Below are 18,208 nucleotides of genomic sequence, written 5' to 3'. Positions count from 1 at the left end.
CATATTTTTGTGGTTCAGTAAGTGAATGAGCTTCCTTTGCTGTTAACCCTGCCCATGTAATTCCAATATATTTCTATCACATATGTTCCTATGTATACTTAGGTACTTGCATGTGTATGCACAGCATGAGAGGGTATTGTTTCTCAGCTGCTAAACACTTGTGTTTTTGAGACCAGATCTCTCATTTGCATAGAGCTCACCCATCTCTGTCCTCTGTCCCCAGCACCATGATTATAAACACACTACTGCTGGGCAGTGGCACATGCCTTTAATTCCAGCACTCGGGAGGCAGAGGCAGAGGCAGGTGATCTCTGAGTTTGAGGCCAGCTTGGTCTACAGAGTGAGTGCCAGAACAGGCTCCAAAGCTATGCAGAGAAATCCTGTCTTGAAAACAAAAACAAACACTCTACCATGCTCTGTTTCTTTTTCCTATTTTTTGTCATATTTGGTTGTTTGGTTTTTTGAGACATGGTTTCACTATACAGTTCTGGTTGTCCCGAAACTCACTCTGTAGATCAGGCTGGCCTTGAGCTCACAGAGATCCACCTGCCTCCCGAATACTGGGATTAAAGTATGCATCACCATCATCTGGCTATTATTATTACTATTGTTATTATTTTATTATTCTGGGGATCAAACTGCGGTCTTCATGCTTACATGGAAAGTACTGTGCTGGCTGAGCTGGCTCCATCCCCTACCAATCTTATTTCCAGTGTTTACCCTTGGATTTCATTCTAAGGGACTTTGTAAAAATTAAGTTTACTAATTGGGTGTGGTGGTGCAAGCCTTTAATCCCAGCATTTGGGAGGCAGAAGCAGCGGATCTCTGAGTTTAAGGTCAGCCTGGTCTACAAAGTGAGTTTCTGGACAGCCAATGCTGCACAGAGAAACTATGTCTCAAAAAGCCAAAAGAAAAGAAAAAGAAAATTTTAACTATTTTGTGTGTACACACGTGTGACTACTACATCACATGTAGCGATCAGAGGATATGTTTTGAAAGTTACTTCTCTTCACCGAGTGGGTCTTGGAGATTGCGTCAGATTTGGTAGTGAGCGGTCTACTCACTGAGATAAGTGAGTCACTCACTGGACAACATTTTCTTTCCCAGATAGAGTCCCAGCATGTTGTTCAGGCTGAATTCCTGAGCTCAAGCCTCAGCCTCCTGTGGGCTGAGACTGCAGATAAATACCACTATACCTAGCTTCTGACGTCACTAAACATCTCAGGGTCCTCTGTCATAGGCAAAGTGTTTCCCCCACTAGATTGAGGCTCTGAGGTTGGTGCTGTTCTGTTTTTCTTGAGCTCTACCCTGGCATACGAATGGGGACAGCTAACTGTTGTAAAAAGCCAAGCAATTGAAGGGCCACCTTATACAAAAAGATTGATGACCTGGGACCAAACTGCAATCAGGAGGACTAAGTTGGAGAGGGTGACTTCGTTTTTTTTTTTTTTTAATCTTTTTTAGCTTTATTTTGTGTCTGTGTGTTGGTACACATATGCTATCTCACACATGTAGAAGTCAAAGGACTACTTGGAAGTGTTTACTCTTCCACCTTGTGGGTCCTGAGGATTGAATTCAAGTTGCTGGTCTTGGCAACAAATGCCTTAAACCCACTCAGTCATGTCATCAAGCCAGGAATATCAGGAATCCAAGGAAAAGAAGGCCTCTGACCCTACTCCCTCTTACACCCAAATGCATGCAGTCCACCCCATCAGGAACTCTTGGTTCTGTTGCAGTTCTTAGCCTGGCCCCAAGTTCTTTTCCCACCTGAGGGTGGACCTGGGCTGTGTAATTTTGCTCTGCTCTTCTGACATCCTGCCCTCTGCCTTACCTGGCCAAGAAAGCTACTTGTTACCGCTCTGTGAGTAAGCTCACACTAGTCTACCTATTATCCCAGAACTGTAGAATGTGGCATTTAAGTAACTTAGGGTTCTGTTGGCATAAGACATGATTGCTCCTGGCAGCACCAATCTATTCCCGAGAGAACATTGAGCACCAAAGACACTCCACTTGGAGCTTGTTTTCTTCTTAGCAAAACTGGCCTTTGGGCAATGCCTCGACCACTGACAAAATGCACGGTGTCCAGACCAGACAAGCAAAATACAAGAAAAAAAAAAGCCAAAACCTTACCAAGACAGGGTAAGATGGTTTTGGAAATTTTCCTGCCTCTGAAAATGGTCTGTCAGTTACTCTAGGCCTTAGCCAAAGTTGGTTGCTCCAACGTTGCAAATGAGATTTTGGGTGATTGCCCAGGTAGTCAGTTGTTTCTGTCATTTACTGCACATTTTGGAAGCTGCTTGATTTCACTTCCTGCTTACTCAAGTAATATTTCCCTTCTCAGGTCTTCTATGAGGTTGAAGATTAGATAGTCGTAGTTACTTTCCTCTAATGACTTAGCCAAACTATTTCTAATGCAAGACTTAGACTCCTTAGGATAAAATAATTATTAAAACATATGTTTCTTGCTTAATATTGTTTATTTTGGTTGTAATTCTAATTTTTATATTTGATACCTGCTATGTATAGTTTTGTATTGGGTTTGGAACTCTTATTTAGACAAAAAGGGGAGGTGCTGAGGAACCTCCTTCAGCTGTGGCCTTGGAGAGGCCTTGGCAGGTTGGGCGTGGACTTGAGTACAAAAAAAGGTGCACCTGAGCTCTCTCCTCTCACCTGGATGCTGGATTCAGTTCCTGTTCCCCGTGTGTGCAAAGGACTGTGATCTGTGAGTCCCCCTTAAATAAAGAACCCCTTATACTTCATTCTGAGTTAGTGTGGGATTAATTTATTTGTGTTCTTCTGCACTGCTCACTTTTATGGAGCCCCACTGTTGGGCATGAGTTACAGGGTGTGAATCTTACCCTGTAATACACAGACACGAGAGCCTGGGTGCAAGGGAGAGCTGGGCCACTGCAGCCTGTGAGGCAGCACTGCTTTGTGTGCCATTGCTACCTGGTGCCAAGAGGCCTGGGAGAAATGCAGGGCTCAGTGCGGGCCTGGCATGAATGCCCAAGTTAAGGACAGAAGACACTGGACTGTTGGCCCGAGGCGCTTCAGCTATAACGTTCAGGGAGAGGTGGGCATGGCATCATTTGGGAAGCGTCCTTTGGGGCTCACTCTAAACCCTGGTCATCCTCTTCCGTGTCCAGGGAGAGTGCTACACGTTGCTGGTGATTGAGAGAGTCTGGTCTTCCTGTTTGACTCTGGAGGCCTTCCCTGGCCACTGTTCCGGGCTCTGCACTCTCGTGGTGTGTCTCCTGTCTGCAGGCTCCTAGAGCAGTGAAATTATAGGTTCATCTGCCACATCTCCAGCCAGCCCTTGGTCATCCTCCACAGAAAGGGGAATGGTATCCTAAAGCCCAAAAGATTTTCCTGGGGACATGGAAAACTGGTTTTGTTACTAGTTCACTGTGGCTAAGGACAAATTACTTTCTGTCCCTGGAAAATGATACCTCTAAGCAACCTGCTCTCCCCATGATGTAGAACATTCATTTCAACTTGATACCGGGGCGAGTTCCAAAGACCCTCTGAAAAACTCATCCCCTGAAAAAAAATCTCAGGGGGAAAGAGTTCATTCTGGCCTTCCCAATAGCCAGTGTTCTATCAGGAAAGCTAGGGAGGAGCCAGAAGTCAGGTACAACACTGAAACACAGCATGGAGTTCATCGTGTGACCTGCATCTGATCACTGTGGATCCACCGCTCACTTGCTCTGCTCCTCCCCCAGCCTGAATTGTTTATTTTCATGCCTGGCTTCAGGGACCATTTGAGGGTACAGCTCTTGCTTGGGGTGGGGGGCAGAATGTTAGCTGCTTAGGTTATCGTCCCCCCCATAGGACTGCTCACTTAATAACAGCTGTTGACTAAGAGTCTCTTTAAGACCACATTCCTGGCCTAGGGATCAACAATTAGGACTTTACAGACAGGAAAGGCAGATGTCTGCAGAACATCGTATTCTGTGGCTCCATGGAACCTAGAGGACATGGGCTGGGAAAGACAACTCCAAGATTATCAGGGCTGGCAAAATGGCTCAGCCTGTAAAGGGACCCATCACCATGTGTGATGGGTCTCCGGTACATGATGAAAGAAGAAAACCAACTCTTGCAGGTTGACCTCTGACCACACACATGATATGGCAGACACGAATACTCAGAAGACCAGTAGGAGCCTCTCCCATCCCTTGCACCTCAGCTCCTGCCTCCTCTGGACCCTTCTGCTGGATAGAATGGTATGGGAGCCTGTCCTATCTGATGGCATCAGAGCGCCTGGCTGTTTTCCCATGATGCCCTTGTCACCCTTCAGATGCTCTCTCCTACCTTCTATGGAGAAGCCTCTCGCACCAAGGAGGTCCTGCATTATTCGTCCCAGCTGATAACCTGGTGAGAGGTAGAGAAAGGGGGAGCAGTAAAGGAAGGTTGCCTAGGGCATGGGGTAAGGACAGGCAGGGCAGAGCTGGGCTTTGTTTGCAAAGGCAGCCATCCTCACTCAGGGCAGGTAAAGAAATGCCCTGGATCCCTCCATCCATCCATGGCTTTACTCATCGAATCCCTCCTCTTGCTCGTCCTCTCACCCATATTTCCATGTATAGAGACTAGGCTAAGTATTAAGGGTGTGGAGTGGCCGAAACCCTGGGGCTTCCTGTGGGGAGTTTCCAGGTTGGAAACAACAGCCATGTGACGCACCAGGACTGGACAGTGCAGTGTGCCACTGAGTCCACCATCCCCAGGCCGTGGAGACGAGCTCCCTGCTCAGGAGGGGCAGTCCCGCATCAGCTGTTAAGGATGGGGCAGCTGAAACCAGTAACGACCCCAAGGGGCACAAAGCGGGTGTGCCTGATCCACACGCAGCATTCAGGAGTTGTGGAAACAAGTTGGTGTTACCTGTGTTGTTTTGTTGTATTTGAGAGGGGTTCTTGCTTTATAGCTTTATAGTCCAGGCTGGCCTATACCTTGTCATCTCTCTGCCTCAGCCTCCCAAGTGCTGGGATTGCAGGTGTGAGCCACCACACCTGACCCCTCTTGTGATCCCCTTTCTGTGGAAGGGCTTAACCTGGATTTGCAGTCCTAACATCCTCAAGGGCAAGGGGTTGAATCTCTGAGCTCTTCCTGGTTTATTCATTTTCTTAACTCTGGTCATTCTAAAGCTCTAACTCAGTCTCCTACCTCTGTAGGCACTCCCTAGGCATGCATATCCCACATAGAAAATCCATCTTCTGGTCAAGTCCCATCAGCCCCCGATGGGACAGCAGTACCAACCAGTCATGCCCCCAGCCAGAGCTTCACTGCTTATTCCAGGGTGGCTAATGGATAACACTGTGTGCCCCGCCACACCCCAGGGAGCATGCTGAGGGTAGACCAGGGCAGCACTCACCCATTCCTTCCCTTGGCTGGATCGGACGTATTCCTGGAAAGAGAAAGGGACTGAAGACTGAACTGCTTCCCTGGCGGCTTGGTGAGAGGTGTGAGGGGCTCTTCACGGGAACGCTGGCCATTCCCACTGTCCCTGTGTGACAGTGGGAGTGTGCCCACAGGAGGCAGTTGAGCCTGCATACATCACTGCATACATCACTGGGATTTGACACCAGCTGGGAGGCATCCTTGGGAAAAGTACTATCAGAACCTTAGTCACCTACTGGGCATATGGGGGTGTTGTTGCCATAGTGACCTGGCCATGTTGAGGTTCTGCTGTGCTCAAGGGCAAAAAAAAAAAAAAAAAAAATCTTTGTCTTCCTGATTCAATGTCTATTATGGTTTTTGAGGCAGGGCCTCCCACTGAACCAATTTGGTTTGACTAGCTGGCCAGCAAGTCCCAAATATCATCCTGTGTTTACCGCCCCAGTGCTAGGATTACAGGTGTGCTGTCTAGATTCTCTGTGGGTGTTGAGTGCTAAATTCAGGCTCTCATGCTTATGTGGCAGGCACTTACTAACTGAGCCATCTCCCTGATCCTCACCCTACCCTGGTGTTTTAAGACAGGGTCTCATGTAGTCTAAGCTGCCTCAAACTGACTATGTAGCCAAAAATGACCCTGAACTTCTGTCTTGTGTCTACCCACCGCATGCTGGGATTACAGATATATGCCACCGTGTCCTATTTATGGTCATATTCTGACCATTTCCCCACTGGTGGTCTTAAGTTTTGCAAAACCTTGCTGTTATGAACAACTAGGCAGTGAACCCTGTAGTGCAAACATCTCGGCTCATGTGACATTCTCATACAAACTTGAGATTTTTCTGGTGTGAAACTTGCTCAAAAGTGTACACCAGATGTTGGTGGTGCACGCCTTTGATCCCAGCACTCAGGAGGCAGAGGCAGAGGCAGAGGCAGAGGCAGAGGCAGAGGCAGAGGCAGAGGCAGAGGCAGAGGCAGACGGATCTCTATGAGTTTGAGACCAGCCTGGTCTACAGAGTAAGTTCTAGGACAGCCAAAGCTACACAGAAAACAAGGATGACTTGTCTCCCGGGACAGCTTCCTTGTTCCCAGTACACAATAACTCAGGTACACAATAACTGTCCTTGAACGGCTCACATCTAGATGCTGCTGTTCATTTCCCAGCATGCCCCATCACCCTGGTACAGAACCTGGGTGTAAAGCGTCAGCCCCACTGCTCCTGTGCTGGACCTGTTGCCACTGGCACCCCCCAAAGCATCCTGCTGGGATGATGACTGGTAGGGGCAGTATACCTCACCATCCCATGGGCATCCTCTCCCTGGTGTTGCAGAAGGCACTCAGCACCATGCCCTCTGCCTTTGTCACTCACCTTCCACCCGCTTCCCCATCAGACCGTATAACTGGCGAGTTCTGCTTCTCTTCAACTCCTGAAGCTGGAGTTCAAGGCTGGCAACAGGGAGTCCCTGGAGAAGCAGAGAGTTAGCATTAGAGTGTGGCGCTGATGAGGAGACGGGGCCATAACCAGCTCAAGAACAGCCCGCACCAGGCTCTTCTGCATATTTTACCCCCAACATTGTATTAAGGATGATGTAAAATTTCACCTGCTATGTTCTTGGTACTGTTCTAAGCACTTCCATTCGGTAGCTCACTAATTCTCACCCAAACCTCGTGAAAACAGCCCAATATTATTGCTGTCAGCATTTTATAGATGAAGACATCCAGGTACATAGAGGTGAAATGATATGTCCAAAAATAACAGAAGAGCCAGAACCAAAGCCGTCTAGATCAAAGGGTAGGCTCTCCAACACTCGGTCAAAATTTTAATATAAATAAACTACCATTAAGACTGGAGCTGGGCATGGTGGCATTTGATGGAAACCCCACACACTTGAGTGGCTGAGGCAGGAGTATTATGAGTACAAGGTCAGTCTGAGCCACATAGCCAAAACACTACCACCACCACACACATAAAGGCAGAAGCAGGAGTGCTAAAAACCGGAGGTTAGAGGAATCCACATGTGGTTCCAGGTCAGCTAGGGATACATAGTAATACACAGTAAGACTGTCTCAAAAGAACACGTAGCTGGGTGGTGATGTACTCCTTTCATCCCAGCACTCAGGAGGCAGAGGCAGGGGGATCTCTGTGAGTTGAAGGCCAGCCTGGTCTACAGAGCTAATTTGAAAGACAGCCAGGGCGTCTACACAGAGAAACCCTGACTCAAACAAACAAAAAAGTGACTCCCCCCCATCCATTTTACTTATGTGTGGAAACTGAGGTTTCTAGTAACCTTAATCAGGGTAACAGGGTAACAGGAGAAGCTGGAGCAGGATCAAAAGTCTCGAGAAATGTCAACAAGGACCAGAAGTGGCTGCCCCTTACCATAGCAGGGCAACCAGGGCTAGTAGCTGTTCTCTCCTGCATTGTCCCAGATTTACCCTCCCCAGAGCCAGGCATCCTGGGAGGAGTCCCCCATGGGGTCTGGGTGGAGCTACTGCCCTGAAGAAAGACATTTTAATCCCCTCGCCTAGCCCAATTGGCAAATATCCTTCCCAGCAGCTGTAGCCCTGAGTTCTAACCCCCCCTCCACTCCCTCTGTGACCTTGGATCTCTTGAGGGAGCACCTTTTTCTCTGCTCAACTCTGAACTGAGACAGGTGGGAACCACCTTGTCCAACAAGGCTGAAGACAGGCCACAGGCTGGGACCTGGGGGCTAGGGACAGCTCAGTGACTCGGATCTGCTGCAGATCTCAGGACTCCAGGGATCCGGTTGGGAGGCAGGGAAGACCCACGAGCTGTTTGGGGCTTGTCACACTGTTTTCGTGATAGATTGTTTTCTAAGCCTTGGCCTAATTCAGTCTCCCAATCTGTCTCCTCCCTGAGCTGTCTGTCAGTGGCTGAGACAGCTGTCGCCAGCTGGAGTCGCCCAGCCTAGCCAGAAACCAGAGGAAAGTCTCTTTGGAGATTTAGGCCCATCTTTGAAAAGCTCACGAAAACCACTTTGCCTTAATAAAGGACATGCTTCAAGCTCAGACTGGAAAGAGTGGGCTTTTGTGAAATAAACATAGCAGAGACCCTTCTATCCGCTAAGTTTCTGCTACGGGAGGAGAAGCATTGGGAGGCCCATTCTGTTTTACCCAGGAAGCCCCGTGGTGCCTGCAGGCAGTGCACCCTCGGAACTGGGAGCTATGAGGTCATCTCATTTGTCGTCACACTTAGCAACGCGCGATCAGTCTGTCAAGATTTCTGGTGTCTAGCCTAGCCTCTCCTCTTCTTGGGAGGCAAAGAGGCACTACAGGAGAGAGGAGGGGGACAAGAGTCACCCCTACAGGACGAGCTAATTGACTGCAGGTGAAAACCAAAGCTGCCGATGCCATGTGAAACTGATGACACCCCTATGTGGCTGTGCCCAGTGTTCTCTATGATCCAACAGGACTTTTCATACATTGCCTGTCTGTTGTAGACTCAAAAAAAAAAAAAAAAAAAAAAAAAAAAAAAAAAAAAAAAAAAGACAGCTCCAGAATGAACTAGGGGTTATTTTATTTTCTCTCTCTCTCTATCTCGCAGGCAAGGAAACTGAGGTTGAGGGTAGCAGGAGTCAGTGGAGATGCTGGACTTGAACCCAGGTCTCCAGGCCTGCTGTCCTCTCCCACTGCCCACATTTCCCTAGTCAAACTAGAGAGGACCCCCCAGCAGGGCTCTCTCTGCATGTTTTTCCTGGGATCCCATTATTGAAGCTTCCTCTTCTCCCTAGGCTGCCCTTGAACTCCCTATGGAGCCTAGAATGACCCTGAACTTCTGATCCTCCTGCCTCTAGAGGATTGAACCCACGGTTTCATGTATACTAAACAAGCCCTTTACCTGAGTCACATCCCTAACCCCCAATTCCATTAGTGTCCAGGGACCTCACATGGCCCAGCATCATATGCCAACCTCAGCTGAGTGTCCTTTTCATCCTGGGACTGCGGGGAGACAGGCCACAGTTACCCTCCTGGTTCCTTGGTCAGGGATTGGGAGCTCCCAGGATACGGTCTTCACCTAGGTCAGCGGTTTTGGATCTCAGAGAAGGCTGGGGCTCCAACTTTTAGATTTCTTTCCAGTGGCAGTGCTCACCAGTTTGGTAGACACCACCATAGTCAAACACCAGTGCTTGTCAGGGGACAAAAGTGCTCCTTTGTGTGACACCAACTAGTGATCCTGCTCCAGCTGGTGCCGTGAAAAGAAATTCTCTGATGCTTAGATACGGTCAGCACCTAGGTAAGGCAGAATCAGCACCTAGCTAAGGTGGAATCAGTACTTTTGAAGCAGTGCATCTTAGACAAGCTCTTTGCCCTCTGTACCTCAGTTTTCTCATCTGTGAAATGGGAATAACGATGGTAGCCTCGCCATGAAGTTGAAAAATGGTCCTGTCTATGATACAGTCAGGACAGTATGAGGAAGAGAGCAGGTGTTAACTACATGTTTCTGTACACACGGCACACATTATTGCTGTCACATGTCCGAGCTGAATGTGTCTCTGATGTTGGACAGATCAGGGCTCGTGGCCTTGACTTTTCCCACTTAGGGAAGTTGACTAGCCTACCATTCAGGGTTCGGGGCACACTCAGCTATTCTGGCAGCCTCAGAAGGGATCTCCCAGCCCTCCACCCTGGGTACCTTCAGGTTCACGGTCATCCAGGATTCTGCTTCTGTGCTGAGGGTCAGATCCTCTCTGTCCCCTGTTGTAGCTCACACTGACCGCCCAATCAGGAGAAACAGGGCAACTAGGGGCAGCATGGTGAGCCAGCGCTGCTCTGTCCAGGGAGTACAGGAGCCCCTCTCAGCCTGATGCCTCCTCCTTCAGCAATCCCCACTGGGCCGCTCCAGTGTGGGTGGGAAATCCTCCCTTGTTCTCTAGGCCTTCCAGCTCCTCTGCTTCCTTCCTGTGACTAATCCCATCTTTGGGCCACTTCACTAACAGCTCTCTCCCTGGCTGATTGAGCCAACACCATCAAGATCCCAGACCTCCCCATAGCCACCCCCAAACATTTGATCCCCAGGCTTAACACTGATGCAATACCAGCCTTACCGTTGGCTGAGTTCCCTCCTGCGACAGGTGCACAATGGCACAGTACGTGGGGCCTGGAGATTACGGTTTGTCAGGGACAAGCCCCAGGGGCCCAGGGGCGTATCTCTATTGTTGGGAATGGAAAGAGAGTGTATGGTGCCAGGATGTCACTGCCACCAACCACTTCCACCCCATCTCTTCTCCCTCTGCACTCTCCCCACCCACAGCCCCCATGTGTGCTCAGAACACTCCACTTGCCCTGGGAGGTGCCAGACGTTAAAGAAGCAAGGCTGCTTGCAAGTGGGAACTGAGATTTGCCAGAAAATGACACCAAATGTCAGCTAATGAGCCTCTGGTTTCTCACTACTGCCAAAATGACCTTCTAACTGCACCATGCCTGTCCCCTCTGCTTGTAGCCCCTGTGTGCCTCCCTGTCGCTTTTCTTTCCACAAGCTCCAAGCTTCTGAATATGCTCAGTCCCTCTCTGTTAAGCTCCTCGCTCTGCTTGGCCATCCACCCACCCATCCGTCTGTCCGTCCGTCCGTCCGTCCATCCATCCACATCCATCCATCCATCCATCCATCATTCTGTCATCTCTCAGTCTAGAACAAGGGCCCTGTGGTCAGAGACCTGGGATCCACTTTAGCATCTTTGCTGAAGAGCTTTGTGACCCCTGGCTATTATGTAACCCCTCCAAACCTTAGGACTCTCCTGGGTAACACTAGGCTGCGGATAAATGAGATAATGCATGTGGAGCATTCAGCGCAGTGTGGAATGGTCAATATTTGATGTCTGTTAACTACTGTTATTGTTGCTTTTCCTTAAGATAAGAATTTCTCTGTGTAGCCCTGGCTGTCCTCGAACTCTCTCTGTAGACTGGCTGGTCTTGAAATCAGAGATCCACCTGCCTCTGCCTCCCGAGTGCTGCGATTTAAGGCATGTGCCACCATGCGTGGCTATTATTATTACTATTATTGAGACTGGATGGGAAGATGATGAAGACACTGTGCCTGACCACATCACTTATCTTTTACTCAGCATTCCCATGGGCAAGACTCCCAATATCTCCACCCTCTGGTTTTGGTCTTTCCATCATCTTCCTTAACAAATTCTTCCTCACAGGTACCACTTTCCCCCTCTTCCTTTTACAGACGTGGAAGCAGGCAGGTCAGGCTTGATCTAAAGGAGAACCCGGGATTCCAGTGCCATTAGGGCTTGCAGGTTGGCCTGGAAATCCCAGCACAGGTCTTTGGATGTGCGAGGTGGCCTTCCCACTGCAGGCACAGACAGATTGACCTTAGCCCGTGACGAGTTTCTGAGCCTCACTTTCCCCGTCTACAAACCTCCTAGGGTGGGGCAAGTAGTTCATGAATGAGTGGGTAAAGTGCTCGCAGGCACAGAGGAAGCCCGGGCCTCAGCACTGGTCTTGAGGCTCCCCACCTAGCTGGCGTAGGAACCACCATGCCTGGGGCAGGATGTGGTGGGCGCACTGTGTGGACAAGGCGGGAGGCATCGGGCAGATGAGAGGGCTGAGAGAAGAGAGAGAAAACCCCAAAGGTCCGGAAGGCAGAGAGGGAGGCAGGGCACCAGCTGGAAACCGCGACTATTTGCAGCGTCGCTCTAGGTTTGCGGTCAGGCTGGGCTGGAAGGCCCGGCGACCGGGTTCGCAGCCCCTCCCGGTGTCCTCGGCCACCCGGGTGAGGCCGTGGCCCATGAGTCTCCTTCGCTGCAATGTTGAGTCCCGGGAGGCGGCTAGGCTGGGGCGCCGAAACCAGGAGCAGAACAAGGCCACCGGAGGAGAAACGCACGCGGGTACGGCAGACTAGGGAAAACGCTGTGTGGGCGGGGCCCCGGCCGGTTGGGGTGGGCGGGGCCCCGGCCGGTTGGGACTCCCTACCACCCACAGAGGTCCGCACGCTCGGACGGGCAGCGCCCTCCACCGGCCGAGCTAGGCAGCGCCCAGGACCGGACGAGCTGGCCAGCGCCCCCTATCGGTTGAGTTCGGCAGCAGCAATCACCGACCGATGCGGGCAAGTTCAGGACCAGAGCAACCGCGTGTGGGCGGCCCGGTCCGGGGCGGCGCTGTGGCCGCGGGGCGGGTCGCGGCAGCGGTGAGGCTCGCTGGGCGCCGGGTGGGCGCGAAGGATTGCTAAAGGCTGCGGTTTGGCCAGGATTGCGGAGCCGAGAAGAAAAAGATGCAACCGAGGAGGGAGAAAAAAAAAAAAAAAAGAGGAAGAAAAGGGAAACACTAGATCCCGCGGGCGAGCTGCGGGCAGGAAGCCGACGCTTCCAAGCGCCCACTCGGCCAGAGGAGGGGGGGTCGCGGGCCCGTTGCACAGGCTGGCTCCAGGAGGCCAGGCGCCATGGGTGGCAGAGTCGGGATTCGAACCTGGATCTGCATTCAATTATAACGTTCACCTCCTGGACCAAGGAATCGGAATGGAGGATGGAGGGGTTGGGGACTCTGGTGAGAGGTCTCGGCTGCGGAGAAGGCGTGCTGTTTGGGAACTATCCGGGGACGCCACCGGACCCTGCTTCTGTCCTTCCTACGCCCTTCTAGCGCCTCCGCGTGGACGCTTCCGACCGATTCACGGCCTCTCCTAGAGTGCAGGCGAGTCAGGAGCTGCGTGCTGGCCTCTAATGACCTGTCCTTTACATAGAGAGACAAGGGGTTTCCTCCGTTGGCGGGGAGGAAAGTGGCTCAGGTCATCTCGGAGTTCAGACCTGGGGAACATCAAATATAAACCCTGTGCTTGTACCCCTCCATTGCAACAGCTTGGACCCACCTCTCTCTCTCACTCTGTTACCTTACTGCTCCCCTTCGTTGACGATGGATTCACTTGACATATCAAGGGCATCCGCAGACGAGCAGGCACACCGGCCAGAACATCTCCACACTGGGAGATGGAGCAGATGCCTGGCCCTTGAGCCCAGAATTGGGGTGGGCAGATATTTGCCCACACTTGGGGAATTTAACCCAAATCTCTCCTGCTCTTGGCATCTGTAGTTCTGTTAGACTGTCAGCCTCCACCTCCCCCCATCTCTGAAGGGTTCTAGAAAGTGCCTCATGTGTTGCCAAGTCTCCTGCTAGCAGATCAGAGTTTTGTTGTTGTTATTTTGTTTTTAGTTCTTTCAACCTTTTGTTTTATGTGTATGGGTGTTTTATCTCCATGTGTCTCTGTACTACATGTGTTCCCTGCCTGTGGAGGGCATTGTGAGCCACAGGGGGAATTCTGGAAATGGAGCCAGGATCCTTTGGAAGAACAATCAGCGTCTCTCCAGCCCCCAGATCAGAATTTTGAGAATGATCACAAGGGGACCCCTGTTCTCCACCACCCCTTTTACCAGCCCTTCCTTCACCGTCAAAGACACAGGCTCAAGGGTGCAGGAGCCTGGGGCCTTCTCTTGGCGCCTTTCTTTTTCTGTCAGCTTAGCAAGGCCTCCTCATGCGCATCCCTCTAAAGTGAGACACCATCAGGAATATGGAACACCGGCGTGGGGGAGTCAGGGTAGTGGGCTAAGGTTCAAATTATGGCCTGGTCACCTAACCATGGGTGGTGACCTTAGATACGATACTCAACTGTTTTGAACTTCCATTCCTGTGGCAGAAAGAGAGAGAGAGAGAGAGGTAGAGAGAGAGAGAGAGAGAGAGAGAGAGAGAGAGAGAGAGAGAGAGAGAACGACAAGGTTTTGCGGCTGCAGAGATAACACAAGAACTGTGCAGCATGTTTCGCTCGCTGTCAGCATATAATAAATGGCAGCAATTACCGCTGTTAATAATGCAATTAAACGACAACATCCATCTGCATTCCCTGGGAAAGCCCAGATTAAGGAAAGTTACCGGGGCATTCCCGAATGTTTCACCATCCCGTTGTTTCTTAAGGGTGGCGACTAGGTGCCTGCCATCAGACTGGGTCTCCCTGGGTGAAGTCAGCACCCTAGGTCTTAAAGGGTGGGCCCAGGGAGGCTGGTGGAGCCAGGTGTCAGGAGTTCTGGGTTCTAGCACTGCCCCCTGCCTCAAGGGGAACCGTGGAACCTCACTTCTCCATAGTGCTCATCTCTCCCGGTGGCTGCAAGCCTGAAACCCTCTCCTCTGACCCCATTAGTGAGGAGAGAGCCGCTCTGTTTAAAATCCGCCCTTTCCTGGAGGCCTGTCTGAGTGCTGGAGGGAGTGAACTACGAATTGAAAATGTCTGTAATGCATTGTCCCTGGTCTACCGAATGGAGCCTCCAGCTCCCGCCGTCTGCAGAACAGCCTGTTGCCCTCGACTAGAAAGACACTGGAGTGGAGACAGTGCCCTGGAGTGGGAGCCGGACTGATCTCAAGGGGACCTGGGGCTGTCCTTGCAAGACCCCTACCCGGACACCTAAGCCACCACAAGTGGGGGGCAGGCAGCTGGAGCTGAGGGGGCTCCCATGCCCTCCTAGGCCCTTCCTGGGTCTGCCCAACCCTTCTATGGTCTGAGGTGAACTTGGGATAGATGGGGAGAGCTGGGGGTTGGGAGAGAATCCCAAGCCGTATCTGGCCTGTTGTATGAGCACGTAGGGCCAGGACAGAAGTGGCCGTGGAAATGAAAGTCAGGATGCTCTCAGTTCCCTGGGCCTGCTAGGCCTGGGCTGGGACCTAGGCTCTTCCTCTCCTAGTGGGCCTGATCCCTGTTCCTGAAGTTCTGACCCTGCAGATGCAGACAGCCAAGGTTCAGTTCATATCCCATCTCTGCTCAGCCCTTAGAGACTTCAAAATTTCTTTTCTTTCTTTCTTTTTTGTTTCTGTTTTTTTTTAGATAGGATTTCTCCATGTAGCTTTGGTTCCTGTCCTGGAACTCGCTCTGTAGAACAGACTGGCCCCAAACTCACTGGCCTGCCTCTGCCTCCCGAGTACTGGGATGAAAGGCATGAGCCACCACTGCCCAGCGCAAAATTTCTTTTCTTATTTTTTTTAATTTTTATTTTTATTTTTCCCATATAGGTGTTTTGACTATGTATATGTGTGTGTAGTACTTGTATGCATGGTGCACACGGAAGCCGGAACAGGCATCAGATGCCCTGGGACTGGAGTTAAAGAAGGTTGTGAACCACCATGTGACTGCCGGGAATCCAGTCATTGTCATTTGGAAGAGCAACCAATGCTCTTAACTGCTAGGGCATCTATCTCTCCAGATTCCTGTTGATTTTTGAGACAGTCTCACCTCTGTAGACCAGGCTGGTCTTGAACTCAGTCTTTCTGCTTCTGTCTCTTTAGTGCTAGGATAATAGGCATGTCCTACTATGCCCAACTGAGCCTCTCTTTAAAAAAAAAAGTTCACAAACAAGGGTCTGGGGTTTCCGGTCCACCTAGGCCATGCATGGCTCTTCAGCAGGTGTAGTGGATTCTGTCCAGAGCATGTGTGTGCCTATGAGGTGGGGTGGAGATGGGTCACTGGAATAGCCCAGGGATGACCTGGGGTGGGGCTGGGTGAGGTCAGTCCTGAGCCAGGAAAGAGAGGGCTGAGCTCAGTGACAGCAGTGGGTGTCCTGGGTTTGAGGTCGGAGGAAAGGAAATGGGAGGTGCTGGGATGCTGAGAGTAAATGTCTCAGGGCAACAGGAGGCTCGAGTGCTATTCTGGACAGTTTGACGGTTTGAAATGCCCGTGATTGTCCAGGGGAGCAAGGTGTGGGGTGAAGTGAGGCCAGTGCACGAGGCTGTTAGGGAGCACCAAGAAATCCCCCGAAAGGACAGGGGAGTGGATCAGTTTGAGGACCTGAGTGCAAATACCAAGAACCTGCACACAAGCCAGAGGGGGTGGCTTGAATCTGCAGTCCCTCGTGAGATGGGAGTAGGAGCCGGAGAATTACTAGAGAAGTTCAAGGGCAGATAGCCTAGCATGTCCTGTCTGTGCAAGATGAGAGCTGACCCCTGAAGCTGACCTCTGACCTAGCTGGGACACAGGCTCGCTTCGTTTTTCTCCGAAATGGGTTGGCTTATATTTTCTTCTAATTTTTACATTCATTATTTGTATGTGTGTTCATGGGACGGAGGCGTGTCCATGTCACAGCGTGTGTGGTCGGAGGACAACTACAGGAGTTGGTTCTCGCCCTCCATCATATGGGTCCCAGAGACTGAACTCAGGACATCACGGTTGGCAACAAGCAGAGTCATTTTACCGGCCCATGTTCTGGGTGTTTTAAACTGAAGTGGGATTCTGGTTTTGCACACTTTGCTGTGCCTTATGCAATGAGTAAATTCTGGAAAAGAAGGCTGCAGTGGAAGTCTGAGAACCACGGAGGAGAGCTTCAAGCATGGCTGGAGCAGAGTGCTTGCCTGGCATGCCTGAGGCTGTGGGTTCAATCCCCAGCAATGGGCAGGAATGGGAGGGGAGGGGATGATTTGTTTCTGTGACCTCACTAGCCAGTGCAGCTGGAGGGGTAGTTAACCCAGGGGCAGGGGTTGACCATGCTGAATTCTGCAGGAGTCACTGAGTCTCCAGCACCTAGGGGCTGATGGGTAAGAACAGTGTTGAGGCTTGAAGATTTGGGGAGGCTACAGCCAAGCCCCAGTGCCTGGGCATGGAGAGCGGGTGATGCTCGGTCTTGGCAGGCAGCAGGGTGAAGGATGCTGTGCCAAGCTGGGTAGAGGGGCTGCCAGGGTAGAAGATCAGAGGAGCGGATGGGGGTGCAGGGGCATTGTCAGGGCTTGAAGCAGGAGGCTGACGGGGGTGGAGTATGGGGGAAAAGCAAAACTCGGGGGAGGCCAAGAGGAAGTGGGTATTGCCAAGTGTGTGGTGGGAAGCAGTTGGTGCCAGCTTGGGGCTGGGGAGCAGAGGGCACGGATGGGTACCCCGGGCCTAGTCTCCCAAGTCTTCAGCTATCAGTTTTATGACATATACAGTTTTGCTGTTTCTGTATTGTAGTATCCTGGAGCTTCAGGGTCAGAGGAGCTTTGGGGCACTCTGTACGGAAAAAGACAGCCATGCCTAGGGGTGGGGAAGGTGGCCTTGCCTGTGAGTCTAGTGGCAAGCCCTGGACTGGAGCTACCTCTGTGTTTGGACATGTGCAAACCCTGTGGGTTGCATGGTGGGAAGGAGGGGACATATGAGGGGAGACGAGGAAGGGCTCCATGCTGACCCTGAGCCAAAAGCCTTGCTGTGGAACAGTGAAGCCCACATGTTTCCAAACAGGTGGACAGAAGGCCACAGACACCACTGGGTACCTGTTCTAGGCCAGTAGGGGAGTGGACCCTGTGATTTTGGGCCTTAGGGAAGGGGATCCCACAGAATCTGCAGCTTTTACAGAGCAGCAAAAAGTGAGAAGCCTTTATATCCAATAAAAATTTATTTTTAACAGAGCCTGGGGAGGAGTCTGGCTCCCTCTTCTAGCCCCCAGTTCAGTAGACATCCTATGCAGACACGGTGTGGCCGCAGGCTCTGCTCTCATAGAACTGTTGTCCAGATGATCTTGTAATGGCATAGAAAACCAAATAAAAGGCCTTTATTTTTATGGCTGAGGATTTTGAATATTAAAAAAAAATTTATTTTTAATTAATTAATTTTTTTTTGAGGTAGAGTCTCCATACATAGGCCTGGCTGTCCTGGAACTTACTCTGTAGACCAGAACTCATAGAGATCCATCTGCCTCTGCCTCTAGAGTGCTGGGATCAAAGGCATGCACCACCGCAGCACTTTAAGAATTTATTTTCAGGGGCTGGAGAGATGGCTCAGTGGGTGGTAATAGCACTGGGTGCTCTTGTGGTAAGCACGGGTTCAATCCCAGCACCCACACGACAGCTCACAACTGTCTGT

General features: G+C 51.0%; 1 protein-coding gene across 1 annotated transcript; it reads right to left on the bottom strand.

Annotated features, from left to right (window-relative positions):
• Positions 1 to 1,437: 1,437 nt before the first annotated feature.
• On the bottom strand, positions 1,438 to 10,385 carry Tac4 (tachykinin precursor 4). The gene is given in 6 exon segments (XM_050156597.1): positions 1,438 to 3,196; positions 3,198 to 3,268; positions 4,312 to 4,371; positions 5,366 to 5,398; positions 6,755 to 6,848; positions 10,040 to 10,385. Coding segments are annotated over 6 exon segments (420 nt in total). The 5' UTR covers positions 10,160 to 10,385; the 3' UTR covers positions 1,438 to 3,154.
• Between the last annotated feature and the right edge of the window lie 7,823 nt (positions 10,386 to 18,208).

The sequence above is a fragment of the Alexandromys fortis genome, unplaced genomic scaffold (assembly GCF_014885135.2).
Source record: "Alexandromys fortis isolate MF-2015 unplaced genomic scaffold, M_Fortis_MF-2015_v1.1 scaffold_31, whole genome shotgun sequence".
Classification (NCBI taxonomy): Eukaryota; Metazoa; Chordata; class Mammalia; order Rodentia; family Cricetidae; genus Alexandromys; species Alexandromys fortis.
This window is presented reverse-complemented; position numbering and strand designations above follow the sequence as displayed.